At 43.5% G+C, this 18,513-nt stretch overlaps 1 protein-coding gene across 1 annotated transcript in view; it reads left to right on the top strand.

Annotated features, from left to right (window-relative positions):
* Positions 1-904: 904 nt before the first annotated feature.
* LOC307243381 (leucine-rich repeat transmembrane neuronal protein 4-like) overlaps positions 905-18,513 on the top strand; it is a gene marked incomplete at its 3' end in the record, with an annotated part of 82,416 nt that continues 64,807 nt past the window's right edge. Inside the window, exon 1 of the mRNA XM_080018181.1 lies at positions 905-984. Within this exon, the coding sequence (XP_079874307.1) occupies positions 981-984 (4 nt within the window). The 5' untranslated portion in view covers positions 905-980. The remainder of the gene's footprint in view (positions 985-18,513) is intronic.

An 18,513-nucleotide genomic window follows, 5' to 3' on the forward strand; every position in this document is an offset into this window, starting at 1 on the left:
CAGGGAAAGAATACATATCGACACATGTACATATATATATATATATATGTATATATATATATATATATATATATATATATATATATATATATATATATATATATATATATATATATATATATATATATATGTACATGTGCACGTGCACGCGCGCCCCCACGCCTTCCGTTCCCCCGTCGCGCGTGCACGTAACCTGCTCAAGGATGCGCGCACGAGCCTCCACGGTTGCCAGCCTGCTGTGGCGGCAGAGCGTTGGTTGCCCGTTCCGCTCCCGGTTGCTGCACCGCGCCGCGCCGCGAAACCCTCTTCTTTTTTTTGTTTTTAATCTGGACGTTTGCGCACGGAAAATAACCCTTTTGTTTCTAAAATAGTCATTTTTTTTTGGACTATTTAAAAAAAAAAAAACCTCGGTAGTGTTTTGCCTTCTTCTTTGCAAGGATTTGATTTGATTTGCTTTGATTTTTTTTTTTTGGCGCATTTGCATTTTTTTTTTTTTTTTTTGTATTTGTTTTTCCCAGAGGAAACAGCGTCTCCTCCTCCTCCTCCTCCTCCTCCTCCTCCTCCTCCTCCTCCTCCTCCTCCTCCTCGCCCGGATCGCCGCACCTCGGCATCTCCGATTGACAAAAGAAAAAAAAAAGTTGTCCCCGTATCGTGATGATCCGGCGTTTTTAACACGGCCCGATCGAAAAGTTTAGCCGCCGCGGGAACCATGGGCGCGAACTTGCGCCCCACTCGACGGCGTTTGGGCTGCTAATCCGGGATGGAGGCAGGTGGGACCGCGCTCGCCTGAAGAGACGCGCGTCGCTCGCTCGTCGCGCAGCGCATCGCCCCGCAGCGGCGTGCGCGGCGGACGGGGGAGTGGGGAGGAGGTGGTGGTGGTGGTGGTGGGTGGGGGGGTGTTGGAGGTGGAAGGACAACCGCTGCTCAACGCAAGTCGTGATCCGTGCACGGGAGGCGGGAGGACGAACAGATGCACCGACATGGGTGAGTGGGAGGATTTTGAAAACCCCAAAAAAAAACAACAAAGAAAAACAAAACAAAACAAACAAAAAACAAAGATGCCTTCGGTGGAGACTCGACGCTGCGCGTAAACGCGCGGCGGCGTCGGGCGCTGGGCTCAAAGTTCGTGTGGTTTTAAGCCCCGGGCTGCACGTCGGGCGGTGAGCACAGCGCCCGGTCACAGCGCCAGGTCGGAATTCTTTCCCGGTCGACTCCGCGCGGCCGGTCGATACCTGGCTCCGAACCTGGGGCCATGTTTCCCAACTCGCACCCAAAATCACACGCTGTGCAGGGCGAGGCTCGCGTTAACGCGGTGGCTGGAGTTTGTGACGCCGCTGCGTCGTATTGCGCCCGGATCGGCGTGGGAATCAGTCTGACTCGCTTCAAGTGCGGTTCCCGTGCACAAGGAATTTGACTTGGTAGGAGTTGGTGCATGACAGGCTGAAGTTCCATTAAACATTTTATTCTGTGAGAATAAAGAGGACAAGAGGCTGGGCAGCCTGAGCGGGGGGGGGGGCTGATGAGACGTCCAGCATTTTGAATAATATATAATCATTCTCTAGTTGGACTCGATTCATTCGCTGTAACCTTCTTACAATTGACTTGGGCTTTAGGTCAAAACGCGTGTTGAAGGTGATGCCAAGTTACAAAAATATTCTGCAATAACACCATCAATTGTAATAACTCCACCGAGCAATAATTCATATTTATAATTTATACCCTTACATACCCATACCAATAACTTATCCTGTGCATTAAAGTCACATTTTAATTCTGGACATGTTCTCTATATATTTCGCTATTTTCTGTTTTGTTTTGTTTTGTTTTATTATATATATTATTCTCTAGTTTATTAATGTTGGACTTTTTTTGCGAATCTATTGTGGAACACACCAATCATCACCAATTCCTTGTTTATGTAAATGCACCCGGTGGAATAAAGTCATTCTGATTCTCATTCTGATTCTGAATCTCATTTGGATTCCCATTCTCATTATGATTCTCATTCTCTGGATCATCCTGATTCCGCAACTGTTTTCATTCAGATTCTGAATATCATTCCGATTCTCATTCTGATCCTGATTCTCACTCTGATTCTCATTCTGATTCTCATTCTGATCCTTATTCTCATTCTGATCTCATTCAGATTTTCGTTCTGGTTCTCATTCTAACCCTGATTTCTATGTCCATTCTGATTCTCATTCTACTTCTCATAATCATTTGTATTCTCATTCTGATTCCGATTGTCATTATCATTCTGATTCTGATTCTGACTATATTTCTGGTTCTCACTCTGATTCTCATTCTGGTTATTATTCTCATTCTGATTCTCAATTTGATTTTGATTCTGATTCTTATTTTGATTCTGATTCTCGATCTGATTCTCGTTCCGTCACACCGATTTGCCGGTCTCCTGCTTCCTAAAAACCTTAAAACCAACATGCACGCACGCACGCGCACACACACACACACACACACACACGCACACACACACACACGCACACACGCACACACGCACACACGCACACACGCACACGCACACACGCACACACGCACACACACACACACGCACACACACACACGCGCACACACACACTATTCCCTTGTAACTCTGTCTCAGGCTGTGATCTTATCTCCCAAGACACCGCCGTAAGTGATGGACGCCGAGACAAAAGTTTGAGCGGCTTCTGTTGCATTTTTTTTCTGGACAAATCAAGTCTGTTTTTGAGTTTTATTTACTTACTTGAATATGTTTAGAAAAGAGAAGACATTGATATAATAATAATCCTAACCCTAGTAATAATAATAATATTAATAATAATAATAATAGTAGTAATAATAATAATAATAATAATATTAATAACATAATATATAATAATAATTACAATAACTTTTTTCTGTATAGCACTTTTCATACAGAACATGGAACTGAAAGTGTTTTACATAGAAGACCATAAAAATCTAGAAAAAAACAATGTTTTTATTACTAATTATGCTAAAAAATATTCTAATTATTATTATTAGTATTATCAATTTAAAAAAATAAATAATAATATTGATAATAGAAGGAAGTGTAATAATAACAATAAAAAACAGCAAAATGCATTCAAGTAAATAATATACTAAATTTCAGAATTTAGGTCATTAGTTAAGAGCCTTGACCCCTCCTCCTCCCCTCTTCTCTCCTCCTCATCTCTCATCTCCTCCTCACCTCTCCTCTCCTCACCTCTCCTCCTCTCCTCTCCTCACCCCTCCTCTCCTCACCTCTCCTCTCTTCACCTATCCTCCTCTCCTGTTCTCTCCTCCTCAACTCTCATCTCCTCCTCACCTCTCCTCTCCTCACCTCTCCTCCTCTCCTCTCCTCACCCCTCCTCTCCTCACCTCTCCTCTCTTCACCTATCCTCCTCTCCTCTTCTCTCCTCCTCAACTCTCATCTCCTCCTCACCTCTCCTCCTCTCCTCTCCTCTCTTCACATCTCCTCTCATCACCTCTCCTCCTCTCCTCTTATCTCTTCCTCTCCTCTTCTCTCCTCCTCATCTCACCTCTCCTCCTCTCCTCTTCTCCCCTCCTCTCCTCTCATCTCCTCCTCACCTCTCCTCCTCTCCTTTTCTCTCCTCTCCTCTCCTCTTCTCTCCTCCTCATCTCTTCTCTCCTCCTCCTCTTCTCTCCTCTTCTCTCCTCCTCACCTCACCTCTCCCCCATCTCCCCCACCCCTCTCCTCCTCCCCTCTTATCCACTCCCCCTCTTCTCTCCTCCTCCACCTTCTCTCCTTTCATCACCATTCCTCTACTCTCCTCCCATCTTCTCCTTTCCTCTTCAGTCTCCCCCTCTCCTCTCCACTCCTCTCCTCCTCCCCTGTTCTCATTTCCTCCTCTCCTCCCCTCCTTTCCCCTCACCTCTCCTCCCCGTCAATCTGCCCCTCTCCTCCTCTCTTCTCTCCTCCTCCCCGCTCCTTGTCTCCTCATCTTCTCTCCCTTAACCCCGCCCCCCCCTTCTTTCTTCTCTCCCACCCCCCTCTCCTCCTCTCCTCCTCTCCTCCTCTCCTCGTCTCCTCTCCCCCTGTTCTATCCCCCTCGCCTCCTCTCCCCCTCGCCCCCTCGCCCCTCCCCTCTCCTCCCCCTCCATCTCTTCCCCTCTCCCCCGCTCTTCCTCTCTTCCTCTCTCGCCCTCCTCTCCTCCTCGTCTCTCGAATTCACTTCCCACTTGTTGGAATTATGCAACCGTCTTTCTGAAACGCCGTCCAAAGGGCGAAAAAAAAGAAAAAGAAAGTGTCACAAGCCAGACACATGCGCAGGTAAAGCAGATTGTGTCAGGATCGCTTGGTAATTACTATTTAGGCAATAAATAAAAAAATAAATAAAAAAGAAGCTCACTCACAATCACCCTTCCCCGGCTCCCGACTCACCGTGTCCGTTGTGAACAAATGCTCTGCCGCGCCGCGCCAAAATTCCCATCAATGCATCCGTCAGAAGGGGACACGCAGGCGGCGTAGCAGGTCGTCTCGCCGCCTGCGTCTTTTCTCTTGCAGGTGACGGTCGTGGGAGCCAGGGAACAGTGAATGTGAGTGAGGTTTGTTTTTTCTCATTCTCTTTTGTTGTAGATGACCTCATGGTAAACCACAAAAGACAAAAAAAAAATTGAAAACAAAAAAAAAAGTATAAATAAAAAAACACAAAAACATAAAAAACAAAAACACAAGTGACCCCCCCAAAAACTAAAGCAGATTACTTATTGTGTGTGGTCACATATAATACATAATGAAATACTGCAGTGAACCAGAAAGATGAAGACAAATGGAAATGAAAGGGAATAAACCTAAAAATGTAAACAGTAAACAAAATGCCGGCAATAAACCTGAAAAACACTAAGCTGAGCAAATTCACCTTCCGAAAGCTGTGCAATTTGTGCATTTTGTGCATTTTTTTTCAATGATTGTTATTTACAATTAACTGTTATGAATGGTATAAGGTAGGATGCACCATGGCAAAACAAAGAAGCGAAAAGGGAGCCAAGAACAAGAAGGAAGCCTTCGGGCCTGAACTTGTGAATGGTTCATTCACCCGCTGGCCATTCCATTTATCCCACAGGCGAATGTTATTCTGTGTCACTGTTCATTAAAAATAAAAGAAAAAGATTATTTATTATTTTTTCAGGCTGCTTTTCAAAATTCCAAATTCCAAAGTCTATGAAAATGTCACCAAGAAAGCTTCACCACCGAATGACCGACGACCGATTCCGTCTTATTTTTTTATTTTATCTTATTCACTGATTTTCCTCGGCTTCACCCATTACATGCTGACCTCATCACAACCTCTCCAAATCAATATTTACTTGTTTTTTTCCTGCATTTTATTTATTAGGGTTTTTTTTTTTAATTATTATTACTTTTCTCACTTGTGGAGGATGTACAGTTGTGAAGGAAAATCTCGGTGTCAAAGGTCGCGGCAGCTCGACAAGAACCGTACGATGCAACGGGGGAAAAACAAAAAAAAGCAAAAGTTTAGATTTACCAAGCGAGTTGTGTGTTCCCAATCGATGCAAAGCGTGGGGGGGAAAAAACAAAACAAAAGACCCACAAAGCAACAGAAATACAGATGTTGGCAAATAGAATCCGGTTCAGCTGGTTCTCACACACATGCACGCGCACACACACACACACACACACACACACACACACACACACACAGACACACACACACACACACACACACACACAGACACGCACACAAAGGGGTGTTAAGGTAGCGGTTTCCATGGCGATTCCTGCAGAGTATACTGGGTAGAGGGAGCTGTGATGCAGCGAAACGCCAGCCAGCCTTGATGTCGTAGTTCATTAGAACCGAGACCAATGTCCTTGGTAATAACGACGCTGTCAGAGAGAGAGAGAGAGAGAGAGAGAGAGAGAGAGAGAGAGAGAGGGTTAGAGGTAGAGAGAACTTCCTCCTTCTAACCCTGACCGGCTGCTCCCCATCTCAGGCTAACCCCCCCCCCCAAACACACACACACACACACAACGCCTCAAAATAATAGTCGTGAAAATGCTTCAAACTCCAGAAATAATGCAAATGGAGGGTGGGAGCGGGAGCCGGGCTGGGTGGGAGCGGGGCGGGGTGGGGGCGGAGCTCGAGCGGGACTGGGTGGGAGCGGGGCGGGGTGGGAGCGGGGCGGGGTGGGGGTGGGGTGTGAGCTGGGCAGGAGCGGTAGCAGGGCGAGAGCGGGGCGGGGGTGGGGTGGGAGCGGGGCGGGGTGCGAGACGACGGCTCCCGAAACGGCGAACGCCAGCCGGGAGAGCCGGTTCGGCTCCAGGTCGGCGAGAATCATTAAGTCCTGTCAAAGTGATTCATCGCGGCGGAAAATGAGCGAATGGGTCGCGTCAATTATGGCGCCGTGGCGTCAGCGTCCCGCTCGTCCACTCTTTTGTCGGAGCGGCTCCGGGCTTTCCAAAAAGGTTTGTTCGCGGCGAGCGAATCGTTTGCGTGTCGCTCGCTGTCAGTGGGACGCGTGGACGAGCAGAGTCGCCGGTGTCGGTGGCATTTGGTGGTGTTTTTGGTGGTGAGCGGGGCGGCGGTGCTGTGGGATTCTTTCATTGTCGGGCGTTGTCCGATCGGATCTTATCGTGCGCGGGGCGCCCACCCTGGGCCCGTCTCCCTCGTCGTCGCCGCGGACGACGATGTCCTGATTGACGTGCAACCTTTTCTCTCCATTTAAGACGTTTGACACGTTTCTTTGTGTCTCGGAAAAAAAACCAAAACGTCTGTATCTGCGATGCCGAGCTTCTCTCATCGAAGAACAGAGCATTAAGAATAGATCGGTATTTCAGACCAGTATCAATGTCTCCCTATAATATTCATATTGTCTCACGTGACTGGCTATCGTCTGGGATTTTGGATTGTATCGTAATATCGTGATATCGGTGGATGATACGGCTTCAAGGCTCAATCACAGTAAATGAATGCAGTATTATGAACGTCATGGGCCGTGGAAGCCGTCCTAATCAGTGGTCGTAATATCCACATAAAAAAAAAAAGGTCGTTTCTGAAATATTTATTTTGTGTTTATATCTCAGGAAAGCACCGGCCGCCATCCCCCAAAAACATCGGCAAAGTATCGACATCTAGGTATTGCGGCGTTTGCCGCGCAAAGTTCAAATATTTTAACTCCTCGCCGTCCCTCCGCGACGGAATTACCGCCGGAGGTGACGTAGTCGCCCAACCAGGCGCGGAGCGGGCGAGGAGCCGACTCTACGGCGCGTGTCCGCGGCGGCCGACGCTAGACGTCGTTTCCTCCGGAGTACCGCACTAAAAAGGCTTCAATAAAAACCGTGGATCGATGTAAAAGTCGTTTTGCTCTACTTTGTTCTCCTGATTAATCGCACGGAGGCTCGTCTGGAGCCGACGGAGGATTTGGACGCGGTGGTTGATGAAGTTGCGGCACCGGGCTGTTACCGATATAATAATATAATTAAATATGAATTATTAATCAGAATAAAAGGAGGGCTTGTATTGCCGTGGAAACCTGGTGATCGGCCATTGATCACTCGGCTAATTGATCGATGATCAATACCAGGGAGCAGATCTCCGTAGATGTGTTCGCTCTCGAAGCTGCACAACGATATTGACACATAAATATATTTGCGATACAAAATAATCCTCGGCCCGGCTTGTGTGAAGTTAACCCAACTATAAATGACAATATATTTTGGAGGGAATTTAAGCTTGCCACAAAATATTTAGCGTCAGCTGCATTTTTCCGAAAATTCCGAAAATTCCGAAAATTCTTATCTATAAGAACAGACATATCATTTAGTCTGATATATTTTATTGCAGTCTGTACATTGCCATGGCAACATGTCGCCATGTGAAGGCGACATTAATCTCTTATCTCCTCAGCCCGGGCATCACCCCATATTTATCCATTTATTAATCCATTTTCTGAATTAGGGACATGACCCCCCGTTCCCGGCTCTTCCCGGCTCACCACTCAGCCCCGGTGGGTTTTTCCCTTTTTTTTTTTTTTTTTTTTCTTTCTCGACGACAACAAAAAAAACAAAACAGCGATGAGATCTGCTCACGGCCATGTGCCAGACACCCTTCAAGATAAGGGCCATTTAAGAAATCCAACTGTCAGTTCTGACTTGTGCGGACTCGCAGCCGCCCCCCCCCGTCCCGTCGGAGCCCGATTGCAGAGCGCGGGCGGTGCAGGTGTCTGGCGGTGCAGGTGTCTGGTCACTGAATATCCAACCATATCCTAAACACTTTCATAACGCTTCTTCATCAGACATGGTTAAAGATATGAGTGCTCGTCAGTGTGCGCACCTGCTCCTCCGGGCCAAGGGGAGCGCCTCACAAATTTCACTTTCCATTTTTCCGTACGTTGTTATTTTGTACAATTGAGCCCAAACTGTCCGATGTAGCGTTATATTGTTGGTATAGTGATTTGAGATGACATTTCGTCTAAAACCCTTTTGGTTGTCGTAATATTGTGATGTAGAACAGAGCAGCAGAGCCTCACATGGGTTTCCGGTTCCATTTTACCATACATTTGATTATTTGTATTACAGAGCAGTATATCAGAATCAGGCCCATCTCATGCACATAACTCTATTCCCTTCTATTTTGTACCCCCGCTTTGTATTATCTTTTTGAGGCTTACTTTATTTTAATTGTATTTTATTTCACTTACTGCATTACATTTTAGGAATCAGTTTAAGTTAGTTGCTAGGTAGGAATCAGGTTAGCTATTATGTTCGGTTTAGTAACTATTGTGCATAAACTCCGGGTGCGGTGCAAAGACATTTCACTGCATATATGTATGAAAGTATGTATATGTAAGTGACACCTCTTGAATCTCTCAGTATAATATCGATATCGTGATATGAGAATAGATATCACCTGCGTTTTTGTTTTTTTTGGTAATCGTGATACCGGGATTTGGAACAGCCCAGCAGAGCTTGTCGTCAGATTCCATTTTCCCATACATGTTGTTGTATCATAGAGCCCGAACAGGCCCATATGTCCATATGATATTGATAGTGCAATATGAGACGAGATTTTGTCCGGGTTCTTTTGGTTTTCCTAATATTGTGATATAGAACAGTCCAGAAGATCTTGTCATGTCTTGCCATGTTTCCATTTTCCCCATACACATTATTCCTTGTACGAGGATTTAACCTTCAGAATTCAACCCTGTACAGGAATTTGACCTGTATTATTAAACCAAGTTCTAAAATGTAACCTTTAGAATTTAACCTTGCACTAGAATTTAAAGTACCTGTAAAGTGAAAAAAAAGATTGTGTTCTGAGTTTGTCACACCACGGAACAATGTGTTTTTCACCACCCGGCCAAATTTGATTGAATAAAAAAACTCGACAAGTATATCAAATTAAGGTCCCAATTTGTGGAAAAAAAGGCAGTTCCCTCTGTTCTGAGGGCGTCTCCACTGAAGACGCTGAAACCACGGCCAAAAGGAAAAAAAAGAAAAAAAAGAAACCACAGCCAATCACGTTAATCGTGTAACAATCAATAAATGTTAACGTTGGAGTAACTTCCGTGTTTAAATGTTTTGCTGAACCCTGTGTCTGTAGTTGCTCAACTCAAAGTGCCGCTGTCTGGCCCTGGCACTGGGCTCCCACCCTAGCCCTCCGGTGCCCCCTGCTGGCTCCTCCGCAGGCCAGGTTGCGGCTCCACGGCCTGCTAGCATGCTGCTAATGCTAACATAATCAAACACCACGCTGCACGGCCAACAGGACGGTTCTTTAAAAAATATATATATATTACAGAAGTTAACATTGAACTTGAAGCCTTGTGCTCGAATTGAACCTTACTTTGCGTTCTCAACTAATGTACAAACGAGACATGTTTCCCAAATGTTTCCCGTATTTATGCATGAAGGCGTCGGTCCAAAGTTCCCTCCTTTCTCCGTTCATCCCTGCCTGGGCTTTCGATCTTTTAACCCCTCTGCAGGTTTTTAAATGTGACTGCGCCAAATATGTTTTTTGGCTCTGACCCCTTTTCGCCAAGGCCAGCGTTTCCAATAATTGCCTCCATTTAAGAAGCTTCTCGGCATAAGGATTAAGACGTTTTGAAATCAATCAATTATCCTCGTGGAAATTTGAGGCTGTTTTTGTGTCTCTGATAACCCTTGTAGGGGGGCGGCGGCGGCGGGGAGGGGGGGTGGCAGATTAGATCGAATCATTTGGGATGTGGTCGCAATGTGTGTGTTTTCCTCCGATTGTTATTCAGGACGCGCAACAGGTTAGTCGCATAACTGGACTGGGAGCTGGGAACAAGCACGTGGATTCACAGCTGAAATACAGTACCTGCTGTAGAGTTTGTTTTACTGGGAGAGTAGCAGGGGTGTTGCAACCACATCAGGGACTTTAGCCCAAGGCTCAGGGTAAGAGAGTGATGGAGAAAGTGTCCCCATTACGCAGGGTGCTTGTTTCGTCCCATAAGGAAACTGAATAAATGAGAATAACGCAAATCTAAAATAAAAACACACTGTTTTTGCGTTTTTGCGCGGTGGCGCCAGGACCGTGGCTCGACAATGAGTGGTGAGCCACGGTCCTGGCGCCACCACGCAAAAACGCAGAGGGAGCGTTCGGGGCCGCGGAGCCGGTCCCGCGGGGCTATTTTAGATCGGGGGCCATTCATAAAACATTGGGGGCGGAAGCCCCGGATGCCCCACTCCTAAGGCCGCCACAAGATAGAAGGATGTTAAAAAAGTGCAGAGTGGATTTGTCTGTGGTGTCCATGTCCTGAGTGTCCAGTATGTCGTTCATTTATATCAAACAAAAACCTACAGATGTCTTTGATCAGGAGTCGTTCCACGACATTAAACAATCAATGCACATGATCATGGTTTTGATTTGACTTATCTATCAAACTATCCGTCCGTCCGTCTTTCTATCTATCTGTCTGTCTGTCTGTCTGTCTGTCTGTCTGTCTGTCATATTCCCCTCTCTCTCTCTCTCTCCTCTCTAGCCTCTCTATCCATCGCTCTCTCTCTCCATCTGTCTCTTTTTACAAGTTTCTTCATAAAACAATAAATCTACCCCCCCACGCACCCACGCACGCAAGCGCCCGCGCACACGCACATGCACACGCACGCGTGCGTGCATTTGCTACTGACAGTATTTCCACCTCTTCCTAAAATGAAGGAATAATTGAGGTCGCAAATCATGATTTCATTAATATTTTTAATCCGCGCCGTCTGACTCCTGTGTGGACGGCCTTTCACTCACCATTACAGCCGCTGATTAGAACCGGCAATATACGTACATGTAGGACATACTATACATGATATATGATACATCATGTATAATACACACACACACACACACACACACAAACACACACACACACACACACACACACACACACACACACACACACACACACACACACGCCAACCCCATGAGGCTGAGTAACGTGCGCTCCGCGATCCAAGCGCGCACGTTATAAAATAAGCTTTTATCATAAATCATCATTGACTTTATCCTGCTTCATAACTCGCAATCACCGTCTGTCTCTCCCCCCTCCCGTCTCTCTCTCGCCCTCTCTCACCCTCTCTCACCCTCTCTCTCGCTCGCTCCAATTTCCAAATCAACAGCTGGAAAATAAAATAATGGCTTTTAAGTGTGTAAAAGGCACTTCGTTTCGATATGGCCACGCCGGTGATGCGAGTTGACCAGACGGATCGCCGTGGCATGGTGGTGATAATGATGATGATGGTGGTGATGGTGGTGATGGTGGCGGTGGCACTCTGGTGATGTGTCAAGCACCCCGCCCCCTCTCCCTGAAAGTATGTTTAATTTCACGTGCCTTAAATCTGGATGACCTAATACATCACATCACCCAGTGGAGCGCTGGCTGCTCGGTCGTGCCCTAGAATTTCTGCTTTGCTAAGCTCTACCACACATCACACACTTTTTAAAACCCCTTGGCTCCAGTGGTGGAGAAAGGGTGGAGTAGTGGCGGGGGGTGGGGTGGAGTGAGGGTGGGGGGGAGTAGTGGTGGAGGAGGGCGGGAGGGAGCGGTGCCACATAAAGTTTATATTTGAAGCTGAAATCCCTAAGCCTTTAAACATGTTTTAGGAGTGGAGTGGTGTGTGAGTAGTGTGGTAATAGTTGTAATAGCAGCATAAATAGGAGTGGAAGTCGTAGGACTAGAGGAAGTAATAGTAGTAGTAGAAGAAGGAGTAGGAGTAGAAGTAGTAATAGCAGTAGTAGGAGCAGAATAATAATAGTAACAGTGTTAGGAGTAGTAGAAGTTGGGGTAGTAGTACAGTATATTCAACGCAGCAGTAATAGGAGTAGTAGTATAATAACAGTAGCAGTGGCAGGAGTAATAGTAGTAGTAGTGCTTGTTGTATAATAGTAGCAATGGTCAGAGTAGTAGAAGTATGATAGTAGTAGTTGTAGTAGTAGTGATGTAGTAGTAGTAGTAACATTAGGAGTAATAGTGATATAGTAGTAACATTAGTAGTGTTAGTGATGTAGTAGTAGTAACATTAGTAGTAGGAGTAGTTGTAGTGGCGATGTAGTGAAAGTAACATTAGTAGTAGTAATAGTAGTAGTAACGTTATTATTATTTCAATAGTAGTAGTAGTAGTAATAGTAGTATTAACATAAGAAGCAGTAGTAGTAATACAATTATTATTAGTAGTAACAGTAGCAGTAACATTTGTTGTAGTAGTAGTAGTAGTAGCAGTCCTAGTAGTAATAGCAGTAGTAGTAGCAGTAGTAGTAGTAATAGCAGTAGTAGTAGCAGTAGTAGTAGTAATAGTAGTAGTAGTAGCAGTAGTAGTAGTAATAGTAATAATAGCAGTATTAGTTGTAGTAGCAGCAGAAGTAGGAGGAGCAGTAGTAGTAGTAATAGCAGTAGGAGTAGCAGTAGTAGTAGTGGTAATAGTAGTAGTAGTAGTAATCGTAATAGTAGTAGCAGTAGTAGTTGGAGGAGCAGTAGTAGTAGTGTATGTATTATTAATCCATAGCAGCACATATGCCTACCTCCTCTAATAAAGCACATAACTCTTAACACTAGTTTTCTTTCTTTCTAGTACTTTTTTTTTGGCCTCATTTAACTTTGGAAAAAGGCTCCAAGAGCAACACACTGATCCCTTGAACTGGTATCACCTGTGGTATACAGTAGATATATATAGCAGCCGTTGTGTTTGATGAAAGTAGCACCACTCTGAGGTATATCCTGTTTCATTCCTTTGAAGTGGACGGGCGCTCTGGGCTCTGGAGCGTGCGCCCGCCCTGCACTAGAGCACTCTGGGTAATAGCCTGTGCGTCAGTCCTCCAGAGCCTCGTGAATTCAAATGAAATATCAAGTTGTCGCAGCACCAGGGAGGACGACAGCTGACCGCGCTCTGCTGCCATAATCCACTCTGTCTGCGGGGAGAGCCGGCCCCACTGCCACAGCATCTCAGGAAAAACACAATGTACATACTGTACATACAATAAAAAATAAACAATGTACATACTGTACATACAATAAAAAATAAACAATGTACATAAAATAAACAATGTACATACTGTACATACAATAAAAAAATAAACAATGTACATACAAAAATAATCAATGTACATACTGTACGTACAATTGAAAAGAAACAATGTACATACTGTACGTACAACAAAAAATAAACAATGTACATACAGTACATACAATAAAAAATAAACAATGTACATACTGTACATACAATAAAAAATAAACAATGTACATACTGTACGTACAATTGAAAAGAAACAATGTACATACTGTATGTACAACAAAAAATAAACAATGTGCATACTGTACATACAATAAAAAATAAACAATGTACATACAATAAAAAATAAACAATGTACATACTGTACATACAATAAAAAATAAACAATGTACATACTGTACGTACAATTGAAAAGAAACAATGTACATACTGTACGTACAACAAAAATAAACAATGTACATACTGTACATACAATAAAAAATAAACAATGTACATACAATAAAAAATAAACAATGTACATACTGTACATACAATAAAAAAATAAACAATGTACATACAAAAATAATCAATGTACATACTGTACGTACAATTGAAAAGAAACAATGTACATACTGTACGTACAACAAAAAATAAACAATGTACATACTGTACACACAAAAAATAAACAATGTACATACTGTACATACAATAAAAAATAAACAATGTACATACTGTACGTACAATTGAAAAGAAACAATGTACATACTGTACGTACAACAAAAAATAAACAATGTACATACTGTACATACAATAAAAAATAAACAATGTACATACAATAAAAAATAAACAATGTACATACTGTACATACAATAAAAAATAAACAATGTACATACTGTACGTACAATTGAAAAGAAACAATGTACATACTGTACGTACAACAAAAATAAACAATGTGCATACTGTACATACAATAAAAAATAAACAATGTACATACTGTACATACAATAAAAAATAAACAATGTACATACTGTACATACAATAAAAAATAAACAATGTACATACTGTACGTACAATTGAAAAGAAAAGCACTCTTTGATGTCCAGCAGCTGTTCTGTGATGAGAGCGTCACAGACGTTGTCATAGAAAGGTTGTTGTGTTGGTGCTGTGCTCTCTTGGAAGCGCAAAAAACAACAAGTTTAAAAGTTTTTTTCATCTTATTAGTGGTAGTAGTAGTAGTATAATAATGGTAGCGGTAACACGATAGGAGTAGGGTTAGGGTCAGGGTTAACCCTAGTCGTCGGAGAAGTAGTAGTAGTATAATAATGGCTGCAATACAGTAGGGTTTTGTTAGGGTTAACCCTCGTTGTAGGAGAAGTAGCAGTAGTAGTAGTAGTAATAGTAGTAGTAGTAGTTTAATGATAGTATCAGCAATAGGAGTAGAGTAAGGGTTAAGGTTTGGGTTTACCCTAACCCTAGTAGAAGGAGAAGTAGTAGTAGAAGTAGTAGAAGTGGTAGTAATAGTAGTGATAGTTCTATGGTAGTATTTGCTGTAGAAGTAGAAGTAGTAGTAGTAGTAGTAATAGTAGTAATAGTAGTAGTAGTAGTAGCAGTATAGTAGTTGTAGTGATAGTAGTAGTAGTAGTAGTAATAGTAGTTGTATAGTAGCAGTAGTAGTAGCAGTAGTAGTAGTAGTTGTAGTAGTAGTTGTAGTAGTAGTAGTAGTATAGTAGTAGGATAATAGTAGCAGTAATAGGAGTGGGGTTAGGGTTAAGGTTATGGTTTACTCTAACCCTAGTACTAAGAGAAGTAGTAGTAGTAGTAGTATAATAGTAGCAGGGGAAGTAGTAGGAGAAGTAATAGTAGTATAAGAATAGTAGCAGTAATAGGAGTAGGGTTAGCGTTAACCCTTAAGCCTAACCCTAGTATTAGAAGTAGTAGCAGTAATATAATTGTAGAAGTTGTAGAAGGATAAGTAGCAAGGACACATCAGCAAGCTACCAAGAGGAGCCGGGGATCTAACTAGTACTTTAATAGTAGTAGTTGTAGTTGTAGTAGTGGTAGTAGTAAAAAAAGTTGTAGGAGTAGTGGTATAACAGTTATAATTGTTGTAGTAGTAGTAGTAGTAGTAGTACTAGTAGGGTTAGGCTCAGGTTTAGGGTTAGATCAAGGAGCTGAGCTGTCCTGTGCCGAGGCCGTCACCGATGAACATCCTAAAAACGAGTTTGTCATATTTTCTTTGAAGCGCAATTAACTATTTGGATTAAATCAAAATCAAATAATATTGTTGGTGAGTTTTGCTTCTTCCAGATTGTAACAATTATTTCCAAGTTCATTTTCAAGCTGATGGGTATTTTGTTTTGGGGGGAGTGGTGAAAGCCAATAATTCCCATAGAAAGTGCACTCAGTCCCCTTTTGCTGCGATATTTATATTGGAGGTATAGAGTTGAAATACAGCTGACATATCCATGAGGAAGCCCTTTACCACTTGATTTATCGTTGTTGATTTAGCTCCATTTACTGTTAATCCATTTCCTATTTCCACGGTTCTGAGTAAAAAAAAATAATTAAAACATAAATAAAAAGTGTTGAGACATAACGCAGCAGCGATTTATGCGACGGTGCTGCCTCAGAAACAAACATTGCGCAGCAATATTCACATCTGAGTGAATTCATATAATATTGCCGTCAGATATATTTAACCATACATCAAAGGATAATTAAATTGACCTAACACAGAGTTTACTTTCTGAATAATTGAAGCGACAACGACAGCTTCTCAGCTCGAGCGACGTTAGATATAAATGGTAGTTAGCCGCACGACCAATTACTGCAAAAGGAAAATCAGAACAAATGAAAGGTATAAAATAAGGACAGATAATTAGAATTGTCTTTTAGTGAATTTACATAAATTTTTTGAAAGATATTCTTTGTTATCAACCAATCACACGACATAATAAGTTACGTTGAAATCCGAGAGACGTTGCATTGTAAGCTTATGCTTAATTTACATGTATATATATTATTTTGTTCAACCATGTTTTTTTAAATTTCATTTCCAAATGAAAACAACAGAGAACAGTAGAAGTAAAACAACAAAAACTCTTTAAAATCATGTAAAAAAAAAAAAATCATGAAATACATATATTTTTTGGTCACAAATATGAATGAATGAGGTTTTAAAATATGGTTGAAAGAAGTTTTAAATGTTAGAAGGATGTTCTTATAGGCGGGCTGCAGCAGAAAAGCCAACTGTTGGGGCTTCCACTGTCCGTGGTGCTGAATAATGTCCACGCACACACACAGACACACACACCGTAAATACCTACTACGATCAGCCACACCACTAATAACAACTAATATTGTGTAGCTCCCCCTGGTGCCACCAAAACAGCTGTGACCCGTGAAGGCACGGACTCCACTAGACCTCTGGAGGTGTCCTGTGGTATCTGGCGCCAAGACGTCAGCAGCAGATCCTTTAAGTCCTGGAAGTTGTGAGGTGGGGCCCCCATGGATCGGGCTTGTTGTTCCAGCACATCCCACAGATGCTCCATGGGATTGAGATCAGGAGAATTCGGAGGCCGAGTCAACGCCTTGAACCCTTTGTCATGTTCCTCAAATCACTCCTGAACATTTATTGCAGTGTGGCAGGTTTGCATTATCCTGCTGAAAGAGGCCACTGCCATCAGGGAATACCGTTGCCATGAAGGGGTGAACTTGGTCTGCAACAATGTTTAGGCAGGTGGTATGTGTCAAAGTGACACTCACATGAATGCCAGGACCCAAGGTTTCCCAGCAGAACATTGCCCAGAGCTTCACACTGATTCCGCCAGCTTGCCTTCTTCCCAATAGTTCATCATGGTGCCATCTCTTCCCCAGGGAAATGAAGCTGTGCCACATGATGTAGAAGAAAATGTGATTCATCAGACCAGGCCACCTTCTTCCATTGCTCCATGGTCCAGTTCTGATGCTCATGTGTCCATTGTAGGTGCTTTCAGGGGTGGACAGGGGTCAGCATGGACGCTCTGACCGGGTTGCGTCTATGCAGCCCCAAACGCAGCAAGCTGCGATGCACTGTGTGCTCTGACACCTTTCTATCAGAGCAGCATGAACTTTTTCAGCAGTTTGTGCTACAGTAGCTCTTCTGTGGGATCAGACCAGACTTCTGCACTTCACTCCCCACGCACATAAATGTGCACTCATGACCCTGTCCCCGGTTCACCGGTTGTCCTTCCTTGGACCACTTTTGGTTGGTACTTACCACTGCATAGCACGAGACCTGCCATTTTGGAGATGCTCTGACCCAGTCGTCTAGACATTGCAATTTGGCGCTTGTCAAAGTGGCTCAGATCCTCGTACTTGCCCAATTTTGCTGCTTCCAACACAGCAAATGCAAGAACTGACGGTTCACTTGCTTCCAATATATCCCACCCCTTGACAGGTGCCGTTGGAACGAAATGAGCAGTGTTCTTAACTTGACCTGTCAGTGGTTTTAGTGTTGTGGCTGATCGGTGTGTATATATATACAGTAATACCTCGACTTACGACTGTAATTGGTTCTATAAGAACGGTCGTCTTATAGTTACTGTTAAAACAGTCGTATGTCGAAGCAGTTTTTCCCATATACACCAAGCTCATATTTTTCTATGATTTCCTTCTTTGTTTCAATGGGAGTCGTTGCCTTTTTCTTTTTCCCATCGTCCTTCGTCTTCGGACTCATCATGAAGGGTGAAAATAAACAAAATACACAGAACAAACACAGTAAATATGAAAAAATATAGATGAGCCACAAACTACGTGCAGACACCATGTAGGTCGCCCGCTGACTGACTGCTGACTGACTGCTGACTGACTGAGGGCTGACTGACTGATGGCTGACTGAATGCTGACTGACTGCTGACTGACTGAGGGCTGACTGACTGATGGCTGACTGAATGCTGACTGACTGCTGACTGATGGCTGACTGACTGACGGCTGACTGACTGATGGCTGACTGAATGCTGACTGACTGCTGACTGACTGAGGGCTGACTGACTGAT

This window comes from Zeus faber (assembly GCF_960531495.2).
Source record: "Zeus faber genome assembly, chromosome: 17".
Classification (NCBI taxonomy): Eukaryota; Metazoa; Chordata; class Actinopteri; order Zeiformes; family Zeidae; genus Zeus; species Zeus faber.